The sequence below is a fragment of the Silurus meridionalis genome, chromosome 5 (genome assembly GCF_014805685.1).
Source record: "Silurus meridionalis isolate SWU-2019-XX chromosome 5, ASM1480568v1, whole genome shotgun sequence".
NCBI classification, from domain to species: Eukaryota; Metazoa; Chordata; class Actinopteri; order Siluriformes; family Siluridae; genus Silurus; species Silurus meridionalis.
Window position 1 is genome coordinate 9,384,942 of NC_060888.1, and position 19,188 is coordinate 9,404,129.

The window sequence follows — 19,188 nt, forward strand, 5'->3', positions numbered from 1 at the left end:
ACTTCTGGGAGAGTTCCTAACAGATCTTTTTTTTTTGCCATGGTATAAAAAGAAAAATTGTGCCTTCCGAAATAAAATAATTTTTATGCAGGACAAAAACACCATTTAATTTTTGGTTGCTATGGACATTAAAAGACCTGTGGAGTATCCTCAAATGAAAGATCTATGAGGGTGGGTGGCAGTATAGACCCAAACAATATCTATAGGAGGCAATTCTGTCATCCTCAAATAAAATACAGGCATAAACTTTACATGGACTTTCAAGTTCAGTGAACGAGAGAGTTGTTAAAGTCATCTCAAAGAAGAGTGTGTATATTAACAGGTAACTTAGAATGTAAATCATTTTTGGTTTTAAATTGTGTTTTTTGTACAAAAAATCTTTCTGTCTAGGCAACGTATATGACAGATTTTGAGTCATGGGACGCCAAACATGGAGGATAACTGAGAAAGACCACGGCGAGTCCGTATACATGTGCTAATTATTGTGAAATTGAATTAGGTGTGAAAATCATGATGTTTTTATGAAACATAGTCTAAGCCTATAATCCTCACACAGTTGTTTTTTTCCTATAAGAACATATTAATAATCTTTTCTGACCAGGAATATATGATTTATGTTTGTTGCATTTATCCATTTGAATCATTGTCTTTTAAATTACTTTGTCGTTTTGAATGGTATGATTGGTCATTGGTCACTAGCCTGTATTGCCATTGAAATTTAGGAAGGCTTTTCTAATGTGTGTGTGTGCGCGTGTGTGTGTATCAGACCTAAAAACGAGCAGCCAGCTCTCATGTGTTTCTTTCATCTTCCAAAATGACAGCCAGAGATATTCACAAAGGATGCCGTACCCAAACCTGTTCCCTCTCAGGCTTTCATCTGTTTTTTAACCATCTCACATGCTCACTTGAGAAATTTAAAAACACTCCCAAACTCTTTCTTCCATCCATCCATCTTTCCTTCCTTCCTGTCTCATCATTTCCTTTTGATTATGAAACTCAGCCATGCTTGCTCATCACACTGTCTTCTTTTCTTCTTGCATATTTTTGACTACTCTAGTAGTGTTCTCTCACTTGCTATCTCACACACATATGCACAGAGCTCCCTGAATCAGCTGCTGACTCAGTACCCGATTTCTTTTTGCACCACCACTTTTCCCCAAGCTGTCAACATCCGAGGTGAGAAAAGGACGACACTGACCCTCCCCATTAGTCTGTGAATGGGGAGTATAGTGGATATACTCGATGTATATATTTGTATATTGTTTGTGTGGTTGTGTGTATGTCCCTGCATGCTCCATCAGTATAATCAAATTTCTCCCCAGGGGGGGAAAAGTGGCTCCATCAGACACTAAATGCCTCGGTTCAGACATTATAAGGAGCAAATATACATTATAGCGCGGGCTTCTTGGTCCTCTGAATCCCACTACCCAACCCCCCATGCCTTGCCAGAGATGGTGTGGGTCTGGGGTCATAAAGATCACGCTGCTGTAATGATGACTGGATAAGCTCTGGCTGTAATTGGTGGTCTTGAGCTGCACTGATCATGTTGTAGATTACATTTGTCTGTAATTACGAGTTTAGCAGGGGCTGTGTAATTATACAAATCAGATATGGCGGGAAATGAAGGTGTAGCACGAGGTATTAAAAGATTGATGTATATTTAATAGTAGGTTATGCAATTGTCGATTCAGTAGAGTTACTTTTTCTTTGTTTAAACGAGTTATGCTGTGTTGTAGGCTAGTCATGATACTTGCGCTAAATACATTTAAATCTGTATGAATAGACACAGAGCATATTAATTCATACAGGCCACATGGTCTACTCACGAGGCAGGTTTGGGGCAAACTGATTCTGCTTTGTTAATTATGCAGATAAGATTTAGCTGAAGGTTCAAGTCTGGGGTCAATGTATTGCTGTTGTGGTGATTATCAAGATTGGATTTAAGTGAATGCAGGATTTCTTTCTCTGATTCACTTTTTAAATTCTGTATGATGTTGAATATAGAATATGAGGTTTCGCGCTGTCAAAAGCATTTCCTGCTCAGAGGAAGTTGTACACTCACTAAGACTCATAAGTCAGACAGCAAAGTTTCTCCCTCTCCAAAGTTTATTCAGGGAGCAGCGAATATAAAGCAAAATGTATGGCATTTGGTTTGAAAATGAATCCTGAGACAGCTTGCTGTATATGGAAAGCTATAATGGGCAGCTAGCAAGACCAACTGGAAATAAAAAAGATTAAAGTGGAATATAAAGAAAGGACAGGAAGAGTGGACCATTGGGGTATAACTTTGATTATGTAAATTAGATTTGGCTAAAGGTTCAGGCTTGGTCTCAGTCTGATGCTACTGTAGTGATTATGTAAATTAGATTTGGCTGAAGATTCAGGTCTGGTCTCAGTCTGATTCTACTGTAGTGATTATGTAGATTAGATTTGGCTGGAGGGTTTCGATCTGGGGTCAGTCTGATTCTATAGTAGCGGTTATATAGATTAGATCTGTCTGGAGTTTCAGATCTGGTTTAAGTGTGTGGTGATTATGTAGATTAGATCTGACTGAAGGTTCAGATCGGGTCTTAGTGTGTGTTGATAATGTAGATTAGATTTGGCTAAAAGTTCAGGTCTGGTCTCGGTCTGATTTTACAGTAGTGATTATGTAGATTAGATCTGGTTAGAGGTTTCTCCTCTGGGCCCAGTCTGATTCTACAGTAGTGATTACATAGATTAGATTTGTCTACAGGTTCAGGTCTGGGTTAAGTCTGATGCTACTGTTGTGAATATGTAGATTAGATCTCTCTGGAGATTCAGATCTGGTCTCAATCTGATGCTACTCTAATAATAATGTAAGATACGTTGTAGCTTTTTTTTTTTTTTTTTTTTAGCAATTTTAGATATTATTCACACACACACACACACACACACACACACACACACACACACACACACACACACACACACACACAGTCTCATCTCCTTTCTGTGGCCAAAGTGTAGCATCATGGCTATTAGTAATAATCCTGTGTGTTTCTGTCTGTGTATGTGTGTATATATATATGTGTGTGTGTGTGTGTGTGTGTGTGTGTGAGCGATGGCATTTTGGAAGCATTTTCAGGAGTATTGCTGTGTTGTTTTTTATTGCATTCCCATGGCAACCAATTTAAAGCTATTCTCCATGGCAACTTGCGGATGAAAAGATTTTGGGGACAGTTTCTCTTTTTCTCTCTCGCTCTCTTTCTCTCTCTCTCTCTCTGTCACACACACACACACACACACACACACACACACACACACACACACACACACACACACACACAGTGCTTGTCTGCTAGCAGGGCTTCTCTAAAGGAGATGTGTTATAGTAAGTAGCTATTGATTGGGCAGTGATGTTAATGGTATCCTAACGACATTTTATTATTCTATAAAAGCTCATGCTACGTCCTGTGTGAGCCAGAAGCGCTCTGATGGATCTGCGTGTGTCTAGGTGACAGAGTGAGTGTGTGTTGAGCAGTTCAGATTTGCGAGTATGTTTTGATCGCTGCTCTTTAACTGTTTACTAAGCAAGGATTAATGCTGATGGCTTTTATAGCTCTGTACCGGTGTGTGTGTGGTTGTGTGTGTGTGTGTGTGTGTGTGTGTGTGTGTGCATATGCCTGTGTTACTCAGCTGAATTAGTGTGTGTAGTACATTAGGCAGGCTTGTGTTCCATCTGCATCGTCTTTTTTTTTTCTTCTTCTTGAGATTAAACTCGGCAGAAGGAGATGATGGTGTGCTGCATTTGCGAATTAAATAATAGGAATGAAGGATTATTAGTTCAGTGGTTTTAGTCCTGAGTGTTACAGTAATGCTGTTGATGGTGGTGATCGTGATAATGATGATGGCGATGCAGAGGGGACTGGGTCTACATCCACACATTTGTGTGGTTAATTAATGATGAAATTGGTAGGTCAGTGCTTAATGCTTACTGATCGGAAGGTGGGAGGTTCAAGCCCGGTATTGTTGAGCTGCAACGCTCGGGGCCCTGGAGCGGGGCCCTGGAGCAAGGCACTTAAGCCTCTGTGCTACAGGGGGCTGTATCATGGCTGATTCTGTGCTGTAAACCCAGCTTCCTAAAGTCGCTTGGATATGCGGAGAAAGAATTTTACGATGCTGTAAAATACACAAGACAAGCATAATGCTTCTTTCTTTCTTTCTTTCTTTCTTTCTTTCTTTCTTTCTTTCTTTCTTTCTTTCTTTCTTTCTTTCTTTCTTTCTTTCTTTCTTTCTTTCTTTCTTTCTTTCTTTCTTTCTTTCTTTCTTTCTTTCTTTCTTTCTTTCTTTCTTTCTTTCTTTCTTTCTTTCTTTCTGTTTAGCTACACTATAGGAACAATAGTTTGTGGACACCTGACAGATTAATTAGCTTTTTGAACATCTCCTTCCACATTTATTCCCCAGACTTATAAAGAACCACATCCTCATTTCGGTGGCACCAAAAGTCCATTCACTGTAGTTAAATTATTGTGTAATAATAAGTGCGTTAAGGCAGATCTATTCATGCAACCTTTGGTCCTGAGCCATTTTAGTAGACCATTGATATTAATTACAGTCTAACAAGTCCTCAAAGTTCTTGAGTTGCTCAGCAACTTTATGGATCCACTTTATTTTGAAATGTGCTTGTGGAGATTTGTGCTCATTCCACCACAAGGGTGTTAGTAAAATCTGGTGCTGATGTAGGTGAAGTGAGGAGGCCTGGGGTTCAGTCAGCATTCCAATTCATCCCAAAGGTGTTCGATATAATTGAGACCAGAGCTCTGAAGCAGGATCTTCCACTCCAATCCATGTAAACCATATCTTAATAAGGCTGGCTTTTTGTGTGCCTCCAACTGGGTAGTAAATGTTTGGGGAAGAACCACCTTTGGCTGGGGAAATCAGGTGTTCCAATACGTTTGTCTGTGTAGTGTATTTGTCATGAACTTTCTTGGTTCCAAAATTGAAAATATCCATAAATAATCCAGTTGAATTAGGATTAGTGGTGGACAGTGGTGGTGTTCTTGGAAAATCAAATGTACAGAAGAACTTTCTGAAATAATCTATTGTTTAGGGAGTGTAAATTTGAATCCCAACCAAGCTAATAAAGCTAAAATGCCTGTGCTCTCTGGGTTGTAGAGCATACACCTCCTCTCACCTGTCCATCACAGTGGCACTAGTCAGGTTTTGGTGTTTATATGCAGAAGAACGCAGACAGGGCTTTCCCCTGTGTATGTTTCACTGCCCTGTGATGCAGCATGAGCAGCAGTTTGTAGATGTTGCATAATACTGTGGAAAAAGGTGACTTATAGATGTATAAATTGACAGCTGACCAAAGTACTGACAAAAACCCCCATTATTTCGGATCACCTACCACCATATCAATCGATTGACGTCCTCCAAAATCAACTGTCTATATTCCACAGTCGACGGTGAAGCAGAAAAGAAACAATAGATGATACTAGGCTTGTTGTCGTCAGTGATGATGAGTATGTGTGTAACCCATGTGTCAATATCATGATGACTCTATTGTTTTGCTGCGCGCGCTTCATTCGGCGGCACCACTCGTTCTGATCGCATCGATTGTAAAATGTATTAAAATGAGGATTATTATGATGGTGGTGGTGATGATTATTTAGATGGTTGTGATAATGACAGTAATATGAGTGCGCTTTTAGGCATGGATTAAATAATGAGGTGTATGTGTGTGTGAGAGAGAGAGAGAGTGCGAGAAAGAGAGGTATGTTTGTAAATCATGTCTCTGCTGGGATTTCTGATGCAGATCCTCTTACCTCTATTGTCCAGAATTCTGACATTTGAAAACACACACACACACACACACACACACACACACACACACACACACACACACACACACACACACCTATCTATCTATCTATCTATCTATCTATCTATCTATCTATCTATCTATCTATCTATCTATCTATCTATCTATCCATCTATCTATCTATCTATCTATCTATCTATCTATCTATCTATCTATCTATCTATCTATCTATCTATTTATATTCACACTACATATACATAGGAGACTAAACAAACTAGCGGTCTGCAAGTTTGTTTAGTCTCCGCCACTTGAGTGCAGTGTCACTGTTTCTTTTTTATATTATTATAATTAAACTTCAAAACATACACAACAATGCAGGGGGTATAAAAAGTACCTAAAGTTAGCCCTTTGCCACTGTGGCTACTCACTCAGTACCAGTAATACGATTTGTAGTCCGCCAAAATATGATTCGCAGTAGCGTGAAATTGCTGCCACTTTCTGTTATCGCATTGTTAGCAATATGGATTCTTTAGCGTTTTAGCCTTTGCTTGAAGAATTTCTCTTCAAAGGACAAAATCCTGGCAATTTCGCATATCAAAGGAGGAAATAAATAAAGGAGGGAAGGAATGAAGACATTTGTTAAAATATGCTGAAATAAGTAGAACTGTTGAGTAAAACATATCTTTCAAAAATTAACTATAAAATGTTAAATACACACACACTTATATGCACATCTGTAGTACCCAAATTGGGTCTAACAAATGTAAACAATTGAATAATTTCAATATACAGTATATTTTAATAATAATAATATTTTTGAATATTTGAATATTTAAACAAACAGGCATTTTATCTAAAATTGTTTTAACAATGTAAACTGTTCATGTTCACGAATCTTAGTAGTAATAAACTGCATTAATAAAAACATTAGAAATACATATATATGTATGTGTGCGTGTGTGTACACATATATATTGTCTCTTTTCACGCACGCATGCACACACACACACACACACAGATATACACACACACACACACCTATCTATCTATCTATCTATCTATCTATCTATCTATCTATCTATCTATCTATCTATCTATCTATCTATCCATCTATCCATCTATCTATCTATCTATCTATCTATCTATCTATCTATCTATCTATCTATCTATCTATCTATCTATCTATTTATATTCACACACTACATATACATAGGAGACTAAACAAACTAGCGGTCTGCAAGTTTGTTTAGTCTCCGCCACTTGAGTGCAGTGTCACTGTTTCTTTTTTATATTATTATAATTAAACTTCAAAACATACACAACAATGCAGGGGGTATAAAAAGTACCTAAAGTTAGCCCTTTGCCACTGTGGCTACTCACTCAGTACCAGTAATACGATTTGTAGTCCGCCAAAATATGATTCGCAGTAGCGTGAAATTGCTGCCACTTTCTGTTATCGCATTGTTAGCAATATGGATTCTTTAGCGTTTTAGCCTTTGCTTGAAGAATTTCTCTTCAAAGGACAAAATCCTGGCAATTTCGCATATCAAAGGAGGAAATAAATAAAGGAGGGAAGGAATGAAGACATTTGTTAAAATATGCTGAAATAAGTAGAACTGTTGAGTAAAACATATCTTTCAAAAATTAACTATAAAATGTTAAATACACACACACTTATATGCACATCTGTAGTACCCAAATTGGGTCTAACAAATGTAAACAATTGAATAATTTCAATATACAGTATATTTTAATAATAATAATATTTTTGAATATTTGAATATTTAAACAAACAGGCATTTTATCTAAAATTGTTTTAACAATGTAAACTGTTCATGTTCACGAATCTTAGTAGTAATAAACTGCATTAATAAAAAACATTAGAAATACATATATATGTATGTGTGCGTGTGTGTACACATATATATTGTCTCTTTTTCACGCACGCACGCATGCACACACACACACACACACACAGATATACACACACACACACACACGCATACACACACACACACACACACACACACACACACACACACACACACACACAGATATGCACACACTGCTGGCCTGTCTGCTCCCTCAAATGGAGACAAGAGACATCAATAAGGTTTCATGTTTTATTCATCCAAACATGCACATCTGCTTCTGACTAATCTCAGGTCAAAGCTCAGCAATCTCTCTTTCTCTCTCTTTCCATCTCTCCCTACTGCCCTCTCTCTTTCCAAATCTCTCTCTCTCTCTTTCGCTCTCTCTCGTTCTCTTTCAGTTACACTTTACAGTTGACCCGTCAGTCAGCTCGATAAAATTCATCAAAAGAAACATCAAGCGGAAATGCTCAGTGAGTTTTGACAGCCGATGCTTGATCCTGTCAGCTTTACAGCAGTCAACAAACAAGACACTGTTAAAGAGGAGCAAGAAAAAAGCTCTTTATTATGGAATATGGCATTGAACTTGATGGATACATATGCTATGAAAATATGAATACATACTCTTATACAAGATCTCTTAGAGTGCTTTTTTCTGATTGGCTGGTTGGTGTTAAGTAGGTTCAATGGAGGTGTTGGACTTCTGATCGGAAGGTCATGAGATCAAATCCCAGCACCACAAAGCTGAAACTGTTGGGCCTTTAAGCAAGGCTCTCTACTTTCAACTGCTCCGTTGTCTAGAAAATGAGATAAAGCTAAGTTACTCTGGAGAACGGCATCTTCCAATTACCAGAAATGGAAATACTTTTAAATAAATGTTCTTCCTTATGAACACCTGTAATCTAGAACACCTAGTCTTTTATGGTTTTTCCAGTTCATCCCAGAGCGGTTTAATAATATTTATGGATTTTAATAGGAACTATGGAATGGTAGCCATGTTGGTTCAGTATTCCATTCACCTGGAATGTCTCCAACCCTCCCTGATCAAAATCAATCCCAAACCATTAAGCTTCCACCTCCATGTTTGACACTGGGGCTGAGAGAATCTGGTAACATCTTATAGGTCCTTTGTTAGAGCCACACATTTCAAATTTGGACTAATTTGTGTACAGAACTTTCTTCTAGTCATTCATTGTCCAATTCTTTGTCCAAGTGCCTTTTACCTACCTGTTTTCAAAATTTGGACAGGCACTGTACATACAGTATGAACGTTGCATGTGTATAATACCATGCCCTAAAATGTTATGAAAACATACTTTGGTGTGTTTAATAAAAAGGTTATCGGTTCAGAAAGGATTGACTGTAGCTCTTTATTGACTTTTACATCCACATTTATTCATTTGAAAGCCTTTTTCAAAAATCTTTTTATAGTATTTCATTTCTCATTGCAAAAAGAACTAGAATTTCTGTAGGCTGAAAAGCCCCTGAGGCCAAAAAGTCAAGGATGGCCAAGAACTCATTTCAGTATGAGACTGCAAAATATTTTACATTTCTTCTAATGGACGAATAAATACACAGACAAAAAATATTGCGACACCTGATTTTTCCAGCCATAAATGGGGTTCAGCAGTCAGTTTGTATTAAGGAGTCATTATTAGGTTAGTAACCTTAGTATCAATGTCTCATAAGACATATTTAATTAAGATGAATCAATGACTTCCTTTTTGTCATATTCTTTGTCTTTGTTGCTATGGTGAGCCATTGAACAGTTTAGTAAATAGTTAATTAGTAACACTGATTGGAAAAGACTAAGGAACATTCTGGACATATTTTAGACAAGTCCTGTTCTAGTGGATCAAATTAGCATGACTATTTTGAAAGTATGTTCCTAATAATTTATCCATGAGTCTAAACAATAAAAGCCATGCATCCCTGGATTTCCAGCATTGAGACGAGTTTATTAATCCTACTGTATGATGTGGAATTCTGCCTAATTACATTTTCTGCCATATTAAATCTTTTGCTAAATCTGTTTTTTCACTACTTCAATCATCACCAAGCTTGGCTTGCTTTGTAATGGTCCAGTAAATCTGACAGCAGATCTGGAAAACAGGATGTTAAGCTGTATCTGAGCAATGACACTGTACACTGACCCAAAACTTGGTAGGCATCTTCAGGACCATGACTAGAGGCTATGCAACAAATTCTCCAGCATATTTCTTGCTACGGGTAAAAATCATGAAACATTGCTGAAAATGTTTACATGTAAACTGCAATGTTTGTTCAGTCATTACCAAATTTGGATTCCATCATCCAGACACCCAGTAAGCCCATTTGTCATCAAGGCATTTCGTCCTACAGTGAAAGAATTTCATTACTGTCCATCATCAAAACATAGACATCACATAGGTGAGACTACAAATCACTCTTGACTCTTGCATAAGTTTATGGCTCTGATTTTTAGTGATTACCACATCTGTGCATGTGTGGCTTACTGATTCTGGTGGATGGCCCCCTCCCAAAATTACTTCTTGCAGCTTTTATTTTGTAAGAATTTTCAAGGTTTGTCTTGATGGATTATGGGAATATTTTAGCCATTACGCAAATGAATAGATATTTTTAAGAACATTTGATGTCCTGAAGTTAATTAACCAGTGACTTCACCAGACTAGATAATGAGATCCTTTTAATTAGAGGCCAGTATAATGAACGAGACTGGCTCTTCCCATCACATGTTTTTTTTGTGGGAGTAACAAACGCGAGAAGGAATCTACAATAAAGATTAATATGGACCTCCTCAGGGTGAAATGAGTGAAAAACATATCCTGTGGTAAATAATTGTGACTTTTCGTTGTACTAACTAAGCCAAGTCACCTTCTTGTCATAGGACACTGACTGAGAAACATTATACAGCTTATTTTAAATTGAGGCCAAAATTCCAGTTAGACAAAGTTAATTTCAACAGAATTAATGGGTAAATAATAAAAGATTGAAATGTAATAGAAATATGTCCATGAGTGTATTTTTATTGCCATTATATCCGTATGTAAAGGCTACACAATCTTTACATTTGTACACAGGGTCAAAGCTCAGCATAGATTGCAAAGCCTTTAGATTTTATATTTTTTTGGCTTTTAACTGTGTAGTATCCACTCATCCACTCATCCATCTATCCATCCATTTTTTATAATGCGTATTCAGCACACACTCGTGGGCTGCATAGTATCTTACATTTCAGTAGGATTCCTGGCGAGTTCTGTGGAAGCATGACGTGACAAACAGGTGAGTCATTACAAGACTCTTGAAAGTAAAGTGAGATTAACGTGCACAATCAGGCCTATGCGATACATCTTACTAATTCCTTATTTTCTCTTTCACTTGCTCTGTTTCTCCATTGTTAGCTCCTATGTGTGTGTGTGTGAGTGTGAGTGGCAGAGCTAGGCAAGATGTCATGCCTGCCGTAACTCATCACTTTTAATAAGCCCCTAACCTAGTACAGGCTTCCTGACAAGCAGAAGAGGGTCTGTGAAACACACACAATCGCAGGATTCCCCTTTTATACTTTCATCTGCTCATACAGTATAGTATGTTTACACTGTGATTGAAAGCTGAATAGTGCTGTTTTTCCTTAAGCATTTATTTATGTCTTTAAATTTTAATTACTTGAAAGATGAATTTTTTTAGCACATTTGCATATTAATGAGGCCATAATTTTATACTGCCACCAACAGTGACAACCCTGATTTACTAAGAACCCAAATAATGAGCAATAATTAGCATGTGCACTGGGATAAGTTGTGTGCTCGGTTAGTAGGCATGTGCTGGGGCTGATTTAGCAAAAACATTGAGTTGTGTGTGTGTGTGTGTGTGTGTGTGTGTGTGTGTGTGTGTGTGTGTGTGTTGGCGCTAATTATTCTCGATCGCCACAACAAGCTTGCATTTTTAAGACACCCAGAAGAGTAAAACTCAAACTAAAATCTAATTGATTTAATCGTCGCTTGTATAACGGCAGCTCTGTGAAGTAATGTGCTCATTTGAATGCAGTTCATTTCTATAGTAAAATGCTTTACAATAAAGTTAAAAGGTTAAATGTAAAAATGTGTTAGATATGGTGATTATCTATTCAACAATTTTGGGGGGAGACTCCGCAGTCTGTGCTTGTCTATGAGAGAAAGAAAATAAGGAAGGCTGGTGAGGAAATTACTGTTTATAACATGTGATGAAAGGAACTTGTGAAAAAAAATCTTTTTATCTTTTGAATCAAAATTAAAACCTTTGGGACATGATGTCGTTGGAAATTAATCAACTTTGGGGAGGAAAAGGATAACACCACACCGTCATTTATTATTAAATTATTAGTTTTAGTTTTTACAAATTACATGATGTAATAAAAAGTTAAAAGTTTGGAAGCACCTAGTCTTTTATGGTTTTTGACACACCCATGCATGTTCCTTCTGTAATAAACAAAAGTGATAAACTTGGTGAGTAACAGTATGAAGATTATTTTGAACAAACAAACCTATAGATGTTCAGATGATAACAAATTATTTTCATAACAGCTTTACACACTCTTGGTATCTGGATAGTTCTTTTTTTTGCAAACAACTGTACTGTAAATGATGAGATATTCAACAATTTGATGTTGAGAAACATTTTGAAATTGTTCCACAATTTATAGACAGTCTTTCACAGATTGGTGAAGCTCTGCCAAGCTTTATTTCTGAGAGACTCTGCCTCTCTAAGATAAACTATTATACCCAATTATCTTGCTCTCCTGTTGCCAATTAACCTAATTAGTTGCAAAATATTTCTCAAACTGTTGAAATTCATTAAGAATCACATTTTCCAGACTTTTGTTGCCTTGTCCTAACTTTTAGACGTGTTACATCCATACGATTAGAAATTAACTATTTATTTTCTTTCAAATACAGTACAGTTCCTCAATTTGAACATTTGATATGTTTTCTATGTTCAATTTTAAATAAAATATAGGTTTGTGAGATTTGCAAATCATTGCATTCTGTTTTTATGTACATTTTACAGTGTTGCAAGGATTTGGGATTGTACATTATTTCTACATTATCTGAAATCAATATTAGGCAAATAAATTGAAACCTATAAGCATTTAAAGCATTCAAGATGTATATTTATTCAAGGTTTGGAGCAAAATGATCAAAATTCTATTAATCAGTATCTTGAATTCTTGAATTTTTTGCCTATATTAAACATATGAATGAAATTTGAACACAATTTGTACAGAGGATATTCGGAAAAAGCTGAATGTGACACGGATTCAATTTACAACACACAAACACACAGAGGGCAGTGCAGATTGTGGATACGTCATTGCCAGATTATTGAGCTGTACACGGTATTATGTGTCTCTCTGACCCTGAGGCTGATACGCAGCTTGGATTGCATCAGTGTAAAGCAGTGTAATTAGAGATTACATTTGGGATTTCAGCCCGAATGAAGCAGAGAGGTGTATCAACTGTGTTCTTATCAGTTTCACAGTTATGGGATTGTGTGCACTGGGTCCCCACACACAAAAAAAAAAATAAAAAAGTGACTACTCAGGATTAGCCTTAACAACAAAAATCCCTCTCATTTGCTCTGTCTTTTACTGTAGAGCTGAGAGACGTATGTGCTTGGAATTGAAACTAGTGCAGGGAAGGCTTAAAGCATGATAAAGACTGAACGAAAAGGCAAATGAGACCAGAGAGCCGTTGGCAAGCTCTTAGGAGAGATTGCTTTTCCTTGTACGTTTCATTTGTTTACATACAGGTGGAGGTTATGGAGCTGAGATTCACAGTCTAGTTTGGTCTGATTTACTTATTTAATTTTTTGCCAAATCAGGATAAACATTTCGAGGAATTTGGTCCATTAGAGTCTGATGTGTTGTGTATGTTCAGCTCACTGCTTCAAAAATACAATAAAACCCACAATATAGCACTTTTCTCAGTCACAATCACAGGGTTATATTAAAATATTAAGTCTGATAAATTGCTTTTCTATAGTAGCTATTTTTTTAGTTGAAGGTTCTGGTGTCAGTGCTTTATAGCATTCAGGAACATAAAGTGGTATACAGGAAAGAGGATTATGTTTTCTGGTCTACATGCCAAGCATTATAATTAAATAAAAAAGGTATGTAATAATTGATAATGTGATATGTAAGTATGTAATTGATATTTTTTTTCTCTATAACACCTCTTTCTCTTGTGTTATACTTTCCAAGGCTACAGATACAAAAAAGTTAGAAAGCATCCACCATTGTATTACTGTATAATATCTACTTTATATGTATAATATATTAAGTGGTGGTTCAGTGGTTTAGATGTTGGACTTCTTTTTATAAGGTCTTGAGTTCAAATCCTAGCTCCACCATGCTGCCAGTACTGGGACCCTTGAGCAAGAAACATAACCGTCAAGTGCTCAATTGTATAAATGAGATAAGTTGCTCAGGATCAAGGCGTCTACTATATTTCCATAAAAGTAAATGCAGTCAGCATATATGCATTACTTCATAAATGGTAAATTTTCTGTTTGTTCATACAGGGTTTCTCAGGATTCTCCAGTTTTCTTCCACCTCCCAAAAACTAGCCAGTAGATTTGTTTTAATGAATCGCCTTTAAGATGTGTGAACGTGTGCCTGACTTGCCATCCAGGGTATATTCCCAGGATCCACCATGACTACAATAAACAGCTCACTGCAGATGAATTGCTAAATAAATGGCCAGTGAATATCCATTTTAGGTGCGTCTGACTTATTCCATCCACTCATGGACCATTTTATTAAATGAGGCTACCATGTAGTTTTGGGATCTGGGCCTGGGAGAGGAGTAGCAGTAGGAATTTTCTGACTAAATACCATTCGTGTGGTGGTCCATTGTCAGTGATAGTGGCACTGGTATGAGTAAATTAGATGTAGTAGCAGTGCATTCACTTCATATGATTGCGGCGTTAAGAAACAGTCTTCAAATAAAAATGTTCCAGTTAACTACGTGCTACTGTTACGAAACTGATATGGTAATTAACACAAGTAATCCGTGGAACAATTGAGTTTCTAGCTGTACTAAAATACATGCACTTGAGCAACAAGAAAACTGTGCGGAAAACACACACACACACACACACACACACACACACACACACACACACACACACACACACACACACACTACCACGTCAGTGTTATTGCTGTACCGAGAGTAGTCCAACACCCAAATCATATCTGATTAGCACTAGTCCCTTTACACCAACGGACAAGCTGAAGTGGAACTGACAAAGTAAGCATCACTCACTCCTACAGGCAGCTGCAGAATTATTGGCACTCTTGGGAAAGACTGGTCCAATATATTGTTGCAAAATCTGAAAGTTCACTCTGTAAATTTGAGAAACGGACCCATTAATTGAAGTCAATTTACTCGATGAGATTTTTCGGCACCCGTGCGTTCGTACGACATCGCTTTGCCAAAGTGACGGGCCCTGAATCAGCTTCAATAAAGCTTGATGAGATTGGAGAATACAGACAAAGCAATCGCAGAGCACTTCCAAATATTAAATCTTTTCAGATCCTCCAGGATCATCTCATGTAGACTCGCCTCTTCAGCTCATTTCGCCGACTCTCAGGGTAAAATGTTTGCGCGCAGTGCCTTGAAAATATGTTTTCTCTTGGCCTCAAGACATTTGCGTAAAGATCTAGGTTGACATTTATTTCTAATGCCTGAGTATAATTATAGTAAGCAATGAAAATGCATATTTTAGTACTAGCACGACCTTGCCACCCTGTTAACTCTTTTGTTTGCTCCTTTTCCCGGGAACACTGGGCGCAATCAGGGCCGTTTCAAGACTTTTGGCACCCTAGATAAGATTCCTCTTGTCACCCCCTTCCCCAATGGCTCTGCTCTCCCACCACAATGCTCCATCCCTACACCATACAAATCATTCCATAAAAAAGGAAAACACGTTTAGTAATCATTGCAAAAATGCCTGAATGTAAACATATATTAAACCAGCAGAAGAACAGGTAAATTATTGAAATGGGTGAAGGTGAGGCAGCTGATTGTGCCTTAGTTGACAGCCTAGTTTATGCCTAGAAACGGTGCTGGATGCAATGCTAACTCAAAGGGAGCTAAAAGGGGCATTGGATTGGGCATTCCCACAAATAAAGCAAAACAAATCATCAGAAAATGTACCTATATTTGTCAAATAGTACCTTTCCAAAGCACATGATCTAAAGCCCATTTGTTGAATGGTACTAAAAATGGTTAAACATGCATCAGTCTATTAGGGTTAAATGATAAAAAAATGGATAAACCAAGCTCTCCTTTTTTTCTTATCGCAGTTATGCAGTAAGTTATGTTTATTGCAAAGCTCATGCTTTCGACAGGAAGCCATGATGAATACGGCTTCTTCGACTCTTACAACTGTTTAAGTGCATAAGTCACGTCCACGGAGGACTGCAGTTCAAGTCCAGCGATTGAAATCGACCAGTGTGTGGGGGGAGACTCATCGACTGGCCTGTTAAGAAGGCCAGTGTTTGTCGGAGAAGCTAAAAAAGGGAGGGGCTATAAATCCCTTTACCGAATGCCGAAAGAGGAGAGGAGAACTGGATGGAAGGCTGCCTCTGTCTCTCCATCTGCATTTTCTGGATGAGAACGGCGTCTCTAAATGTAAACGGGAGCAGCCTTTGTGTTTTAAAAGGCCAGACAGTGAGAGAGAGAGAGAGAGTGTGTGTGAGGGAAAAGGAAAGAGGGGCTGAAAATAGCCTGTTCTTTCCATCGCTCCTCCAAATAATCAGACCTCTGTGAGGCCCTGGTCAAAAGCTTGCTTAATAATTTAGTTGTATTTATTGGTGCATAACGCCAAGGAGTTTGACTTAAATTATTGAGCAGCGATACCATGAATTATGAAGTCTAATAAAAAACTCTCAAAAGGCTTCAGTGTTTTCTTTGCGAATATCTGATTCAAATTAAATGTTCTCTCCTGTGTCTCTGTAGGTAATGTGGTTGATATCTACCAAAGGGAGTTCTTGGCTCTGAGAGATCGCCTCCACTCGGCCGAGCAGGAGAACCTGAAGCGTTCCAAAGAGCTCAACCTGGTGCTGGACGAGATCAAGCGAGCCATCGCGGAGAAGCAAGCACTGCGAGACATCAACCGCACATGGAGCAGCCTCTCCGGTGAGGAAGAGATGGGCTATAGAGGACGGAATATGAAATAAGAGTGTAGACTTTTACATGCGACTGTTTGTTCATGCAAAACAAATTTAGCTTTGTTCATCTGACTGGTCAAATTGGATTTCAAACTGTTTTGGTTAATTCAATTGTTCATTTGAAATGAATTCGTATGATTAATTTTAATTTTAATTTTTTTTTTTTGTGTAGCCTAAAGATCATGAGCGAGCATGAACAATTGTGATATAAAAATGTAAATAGACAGATGTAAGAGCTTTGTCTATTTTTTAAGGATGCGCATCTCCATAACTGAGGCCGATGCATAGCCAACGATACAATACTTTAAAGATTCATATGAAGCAGCCACCGATGAGATGTGAAATGATTCACCCCTATTACAATGCAGTGCGATTTCATTTTGATTTGATTCAATGCAATACGAGGCAACGGGAAAAAAAAAGATGCTATGCAATTTAATATGGTACAAATATTTTGCTTTCATTTCTTTAGTTTAGACAGACAGCAACTCATCAATTTACTTAAGTGACTTCTGACCGACAGATGCAGCTCTACCTCTGCCATGTTAATTCTATATTCTATGTGACCCTCAAGACATGTCTCGGTCTCCAAAGCATTGTGATGTCATTTTCACGTAGCAGCAGTGGTGCTGAGAGAACGGTTTAACAGTTTGGTAGGAAGAAATCAATCTGCATATAGAATATTGGTCATAAATTATTGGTCCCTTTCTAAATAATAAAAGTGTAGCTCATCTACTAATAACTATGAATAAAATGAATGTTTTTTTACCAGAGGCAAATATGTTAAAAACGATGCATCGCTATACAAATGCCAGCTTGTAATTCACTTTTTTAAGTCGATGAGATGCATCACACCGTTACCTTTCCGATGCAAATCGATGAATCTTACAATCCCTACTAATTATTCATCTGATCATCCTTCTATACTTCCATTAATTCATTCATTAATTGGATCCAGTGAAAATTGTCTGTTTGAACCCAGTGAGGACAAATGAAAATATTCAAGAACTATTAATTCTAGCAGCTCATAGATCGAGAGTCCTATGAGTCACATCTATTTGATCTGGGTATGAACTGATGCGGCTGATCTACGTTCGGTTTCTGCCTGTGAATAGGTCGCTTAATGTGTGACTGTGTGTCTGTGACAGATGAAACCAAGCTGAAGCTCTGGAACGTCACCAGCAGTAAGAATGTGCTACAGCTGCCCAGCATCTTCCACCACCTGCCCCATCTGCTGGCCAAGGAGACAAGCCTGCAGCCGGCCGTGCACGTCGGCCAGGGTCGTACTGGAGGTGTGTGTGTGTGTGTATGTGTGCTTGTGTGTTTTCAGCTCTGTCTTAACTTCCATCATGCTTATATCAGATAGTTTGGTCCTCGCTGTGCTTTTCTGATCCGCTTCTTGTCTCGTCACATCGCTCTTCCTTTGAGACTATTTCCAGCTCGCTTTTTCCTACTTGTTATCCATTAAAAAAGCTGTTGAGCCTTTTTCATGACCCTGATGTCTCTTCAGGAGGAGAGGACCTGCTGTTCTCAGCTGGCTCTGGCCCAGCTTTGCCTTCAGTTCCAGCTCTTTCAGCTATGCTTGTGCATAAACAGCATGGGGCTGTGGATTGTTGGTCCAATTTCCTACTAAACCACAGATGCGTCTACATCAGACCACTAAGAATTTGATCTATAGTCATGGTCTGGAGTGTTGGGCAGCTCGGCTTTAAAACCTTAGTAGAGTTCTTTTTGACGCTGCACTACTGTTATGCATATGCATCATGTAGCAACTGATACAATCTGGAGTTTTAATGCAAATATATGTAAATATATATAAAAAAATATATAGAAATGGATTCAGGCCATTCGCTCTCATTTATGTAAGCTGGGTTTGTTTGTACAATGAAAAAAAGCCTGGACAATTTCCCTCTACTCACTGCATGGATGTGCTTTGTCTTTCACTTTCAATTAGTCTCGCTTTCACATTTTCTCCCTCTCTGTCTTGTTTGTCCAGCATTTGTCCATCTGTGTTCTCACTTTCACCACACATTTGTTGGACAATTGAAGGATAACGTGCAGCATGTCATGAAGTATTCGAGTAGGAAAAATCCTCGTCTCTTGGGTTACGTGACATGCTCGTGTTTGCCTTGCAGTGTCGATAGTGATGGGTGTGCCCAGTGTGAAGAGGGAGGTGCACTCCTATTTGACAGACACTCTGAGCTCTTTGATGTCAGAGCTAAGTCAGGCTGAAAAAGACGACTGCATCATCGTGGTCTTCATTGCCGAGGTAGGAATACAACTCCAATGATGCACTGCTCTTGGATTTTGTGCCTTTTTTT

At 38.0% G+C, this 19,188-nt stretch overlaps 1 protein-coding gene across 1 annotated transcript in view; it reads left to right on the forward strand.

Moving 5' to 3' along the window:
- The window catches only part of mgat4b (alpha-1,3-mannosyl-glycoprotein 4-beta-N-acetylglucosaminyltransferase B), a 151,584-nt gene that overhangs the window by 65,484 nt on the left and 66,912 nt on the right, over positions 1-19,188 (forward strand). The window contains exons 2-4 of the mRNA XM_046849608.1: positions 16,656-16,835; positions 18,016-18,159; positions 19,003-19,136. Of these exons, the coding sequence (XP_046705564.1) occupies positions 16,656-16,835; positions 18,016-18,159; positions 19,003-19,136 (458 nt within the window). The remainder of the gene's footprint in view (positions 1-16,655; positions 16,836-18,015; positions 18,160-19,002; positions 19,137-19,188) is intronic.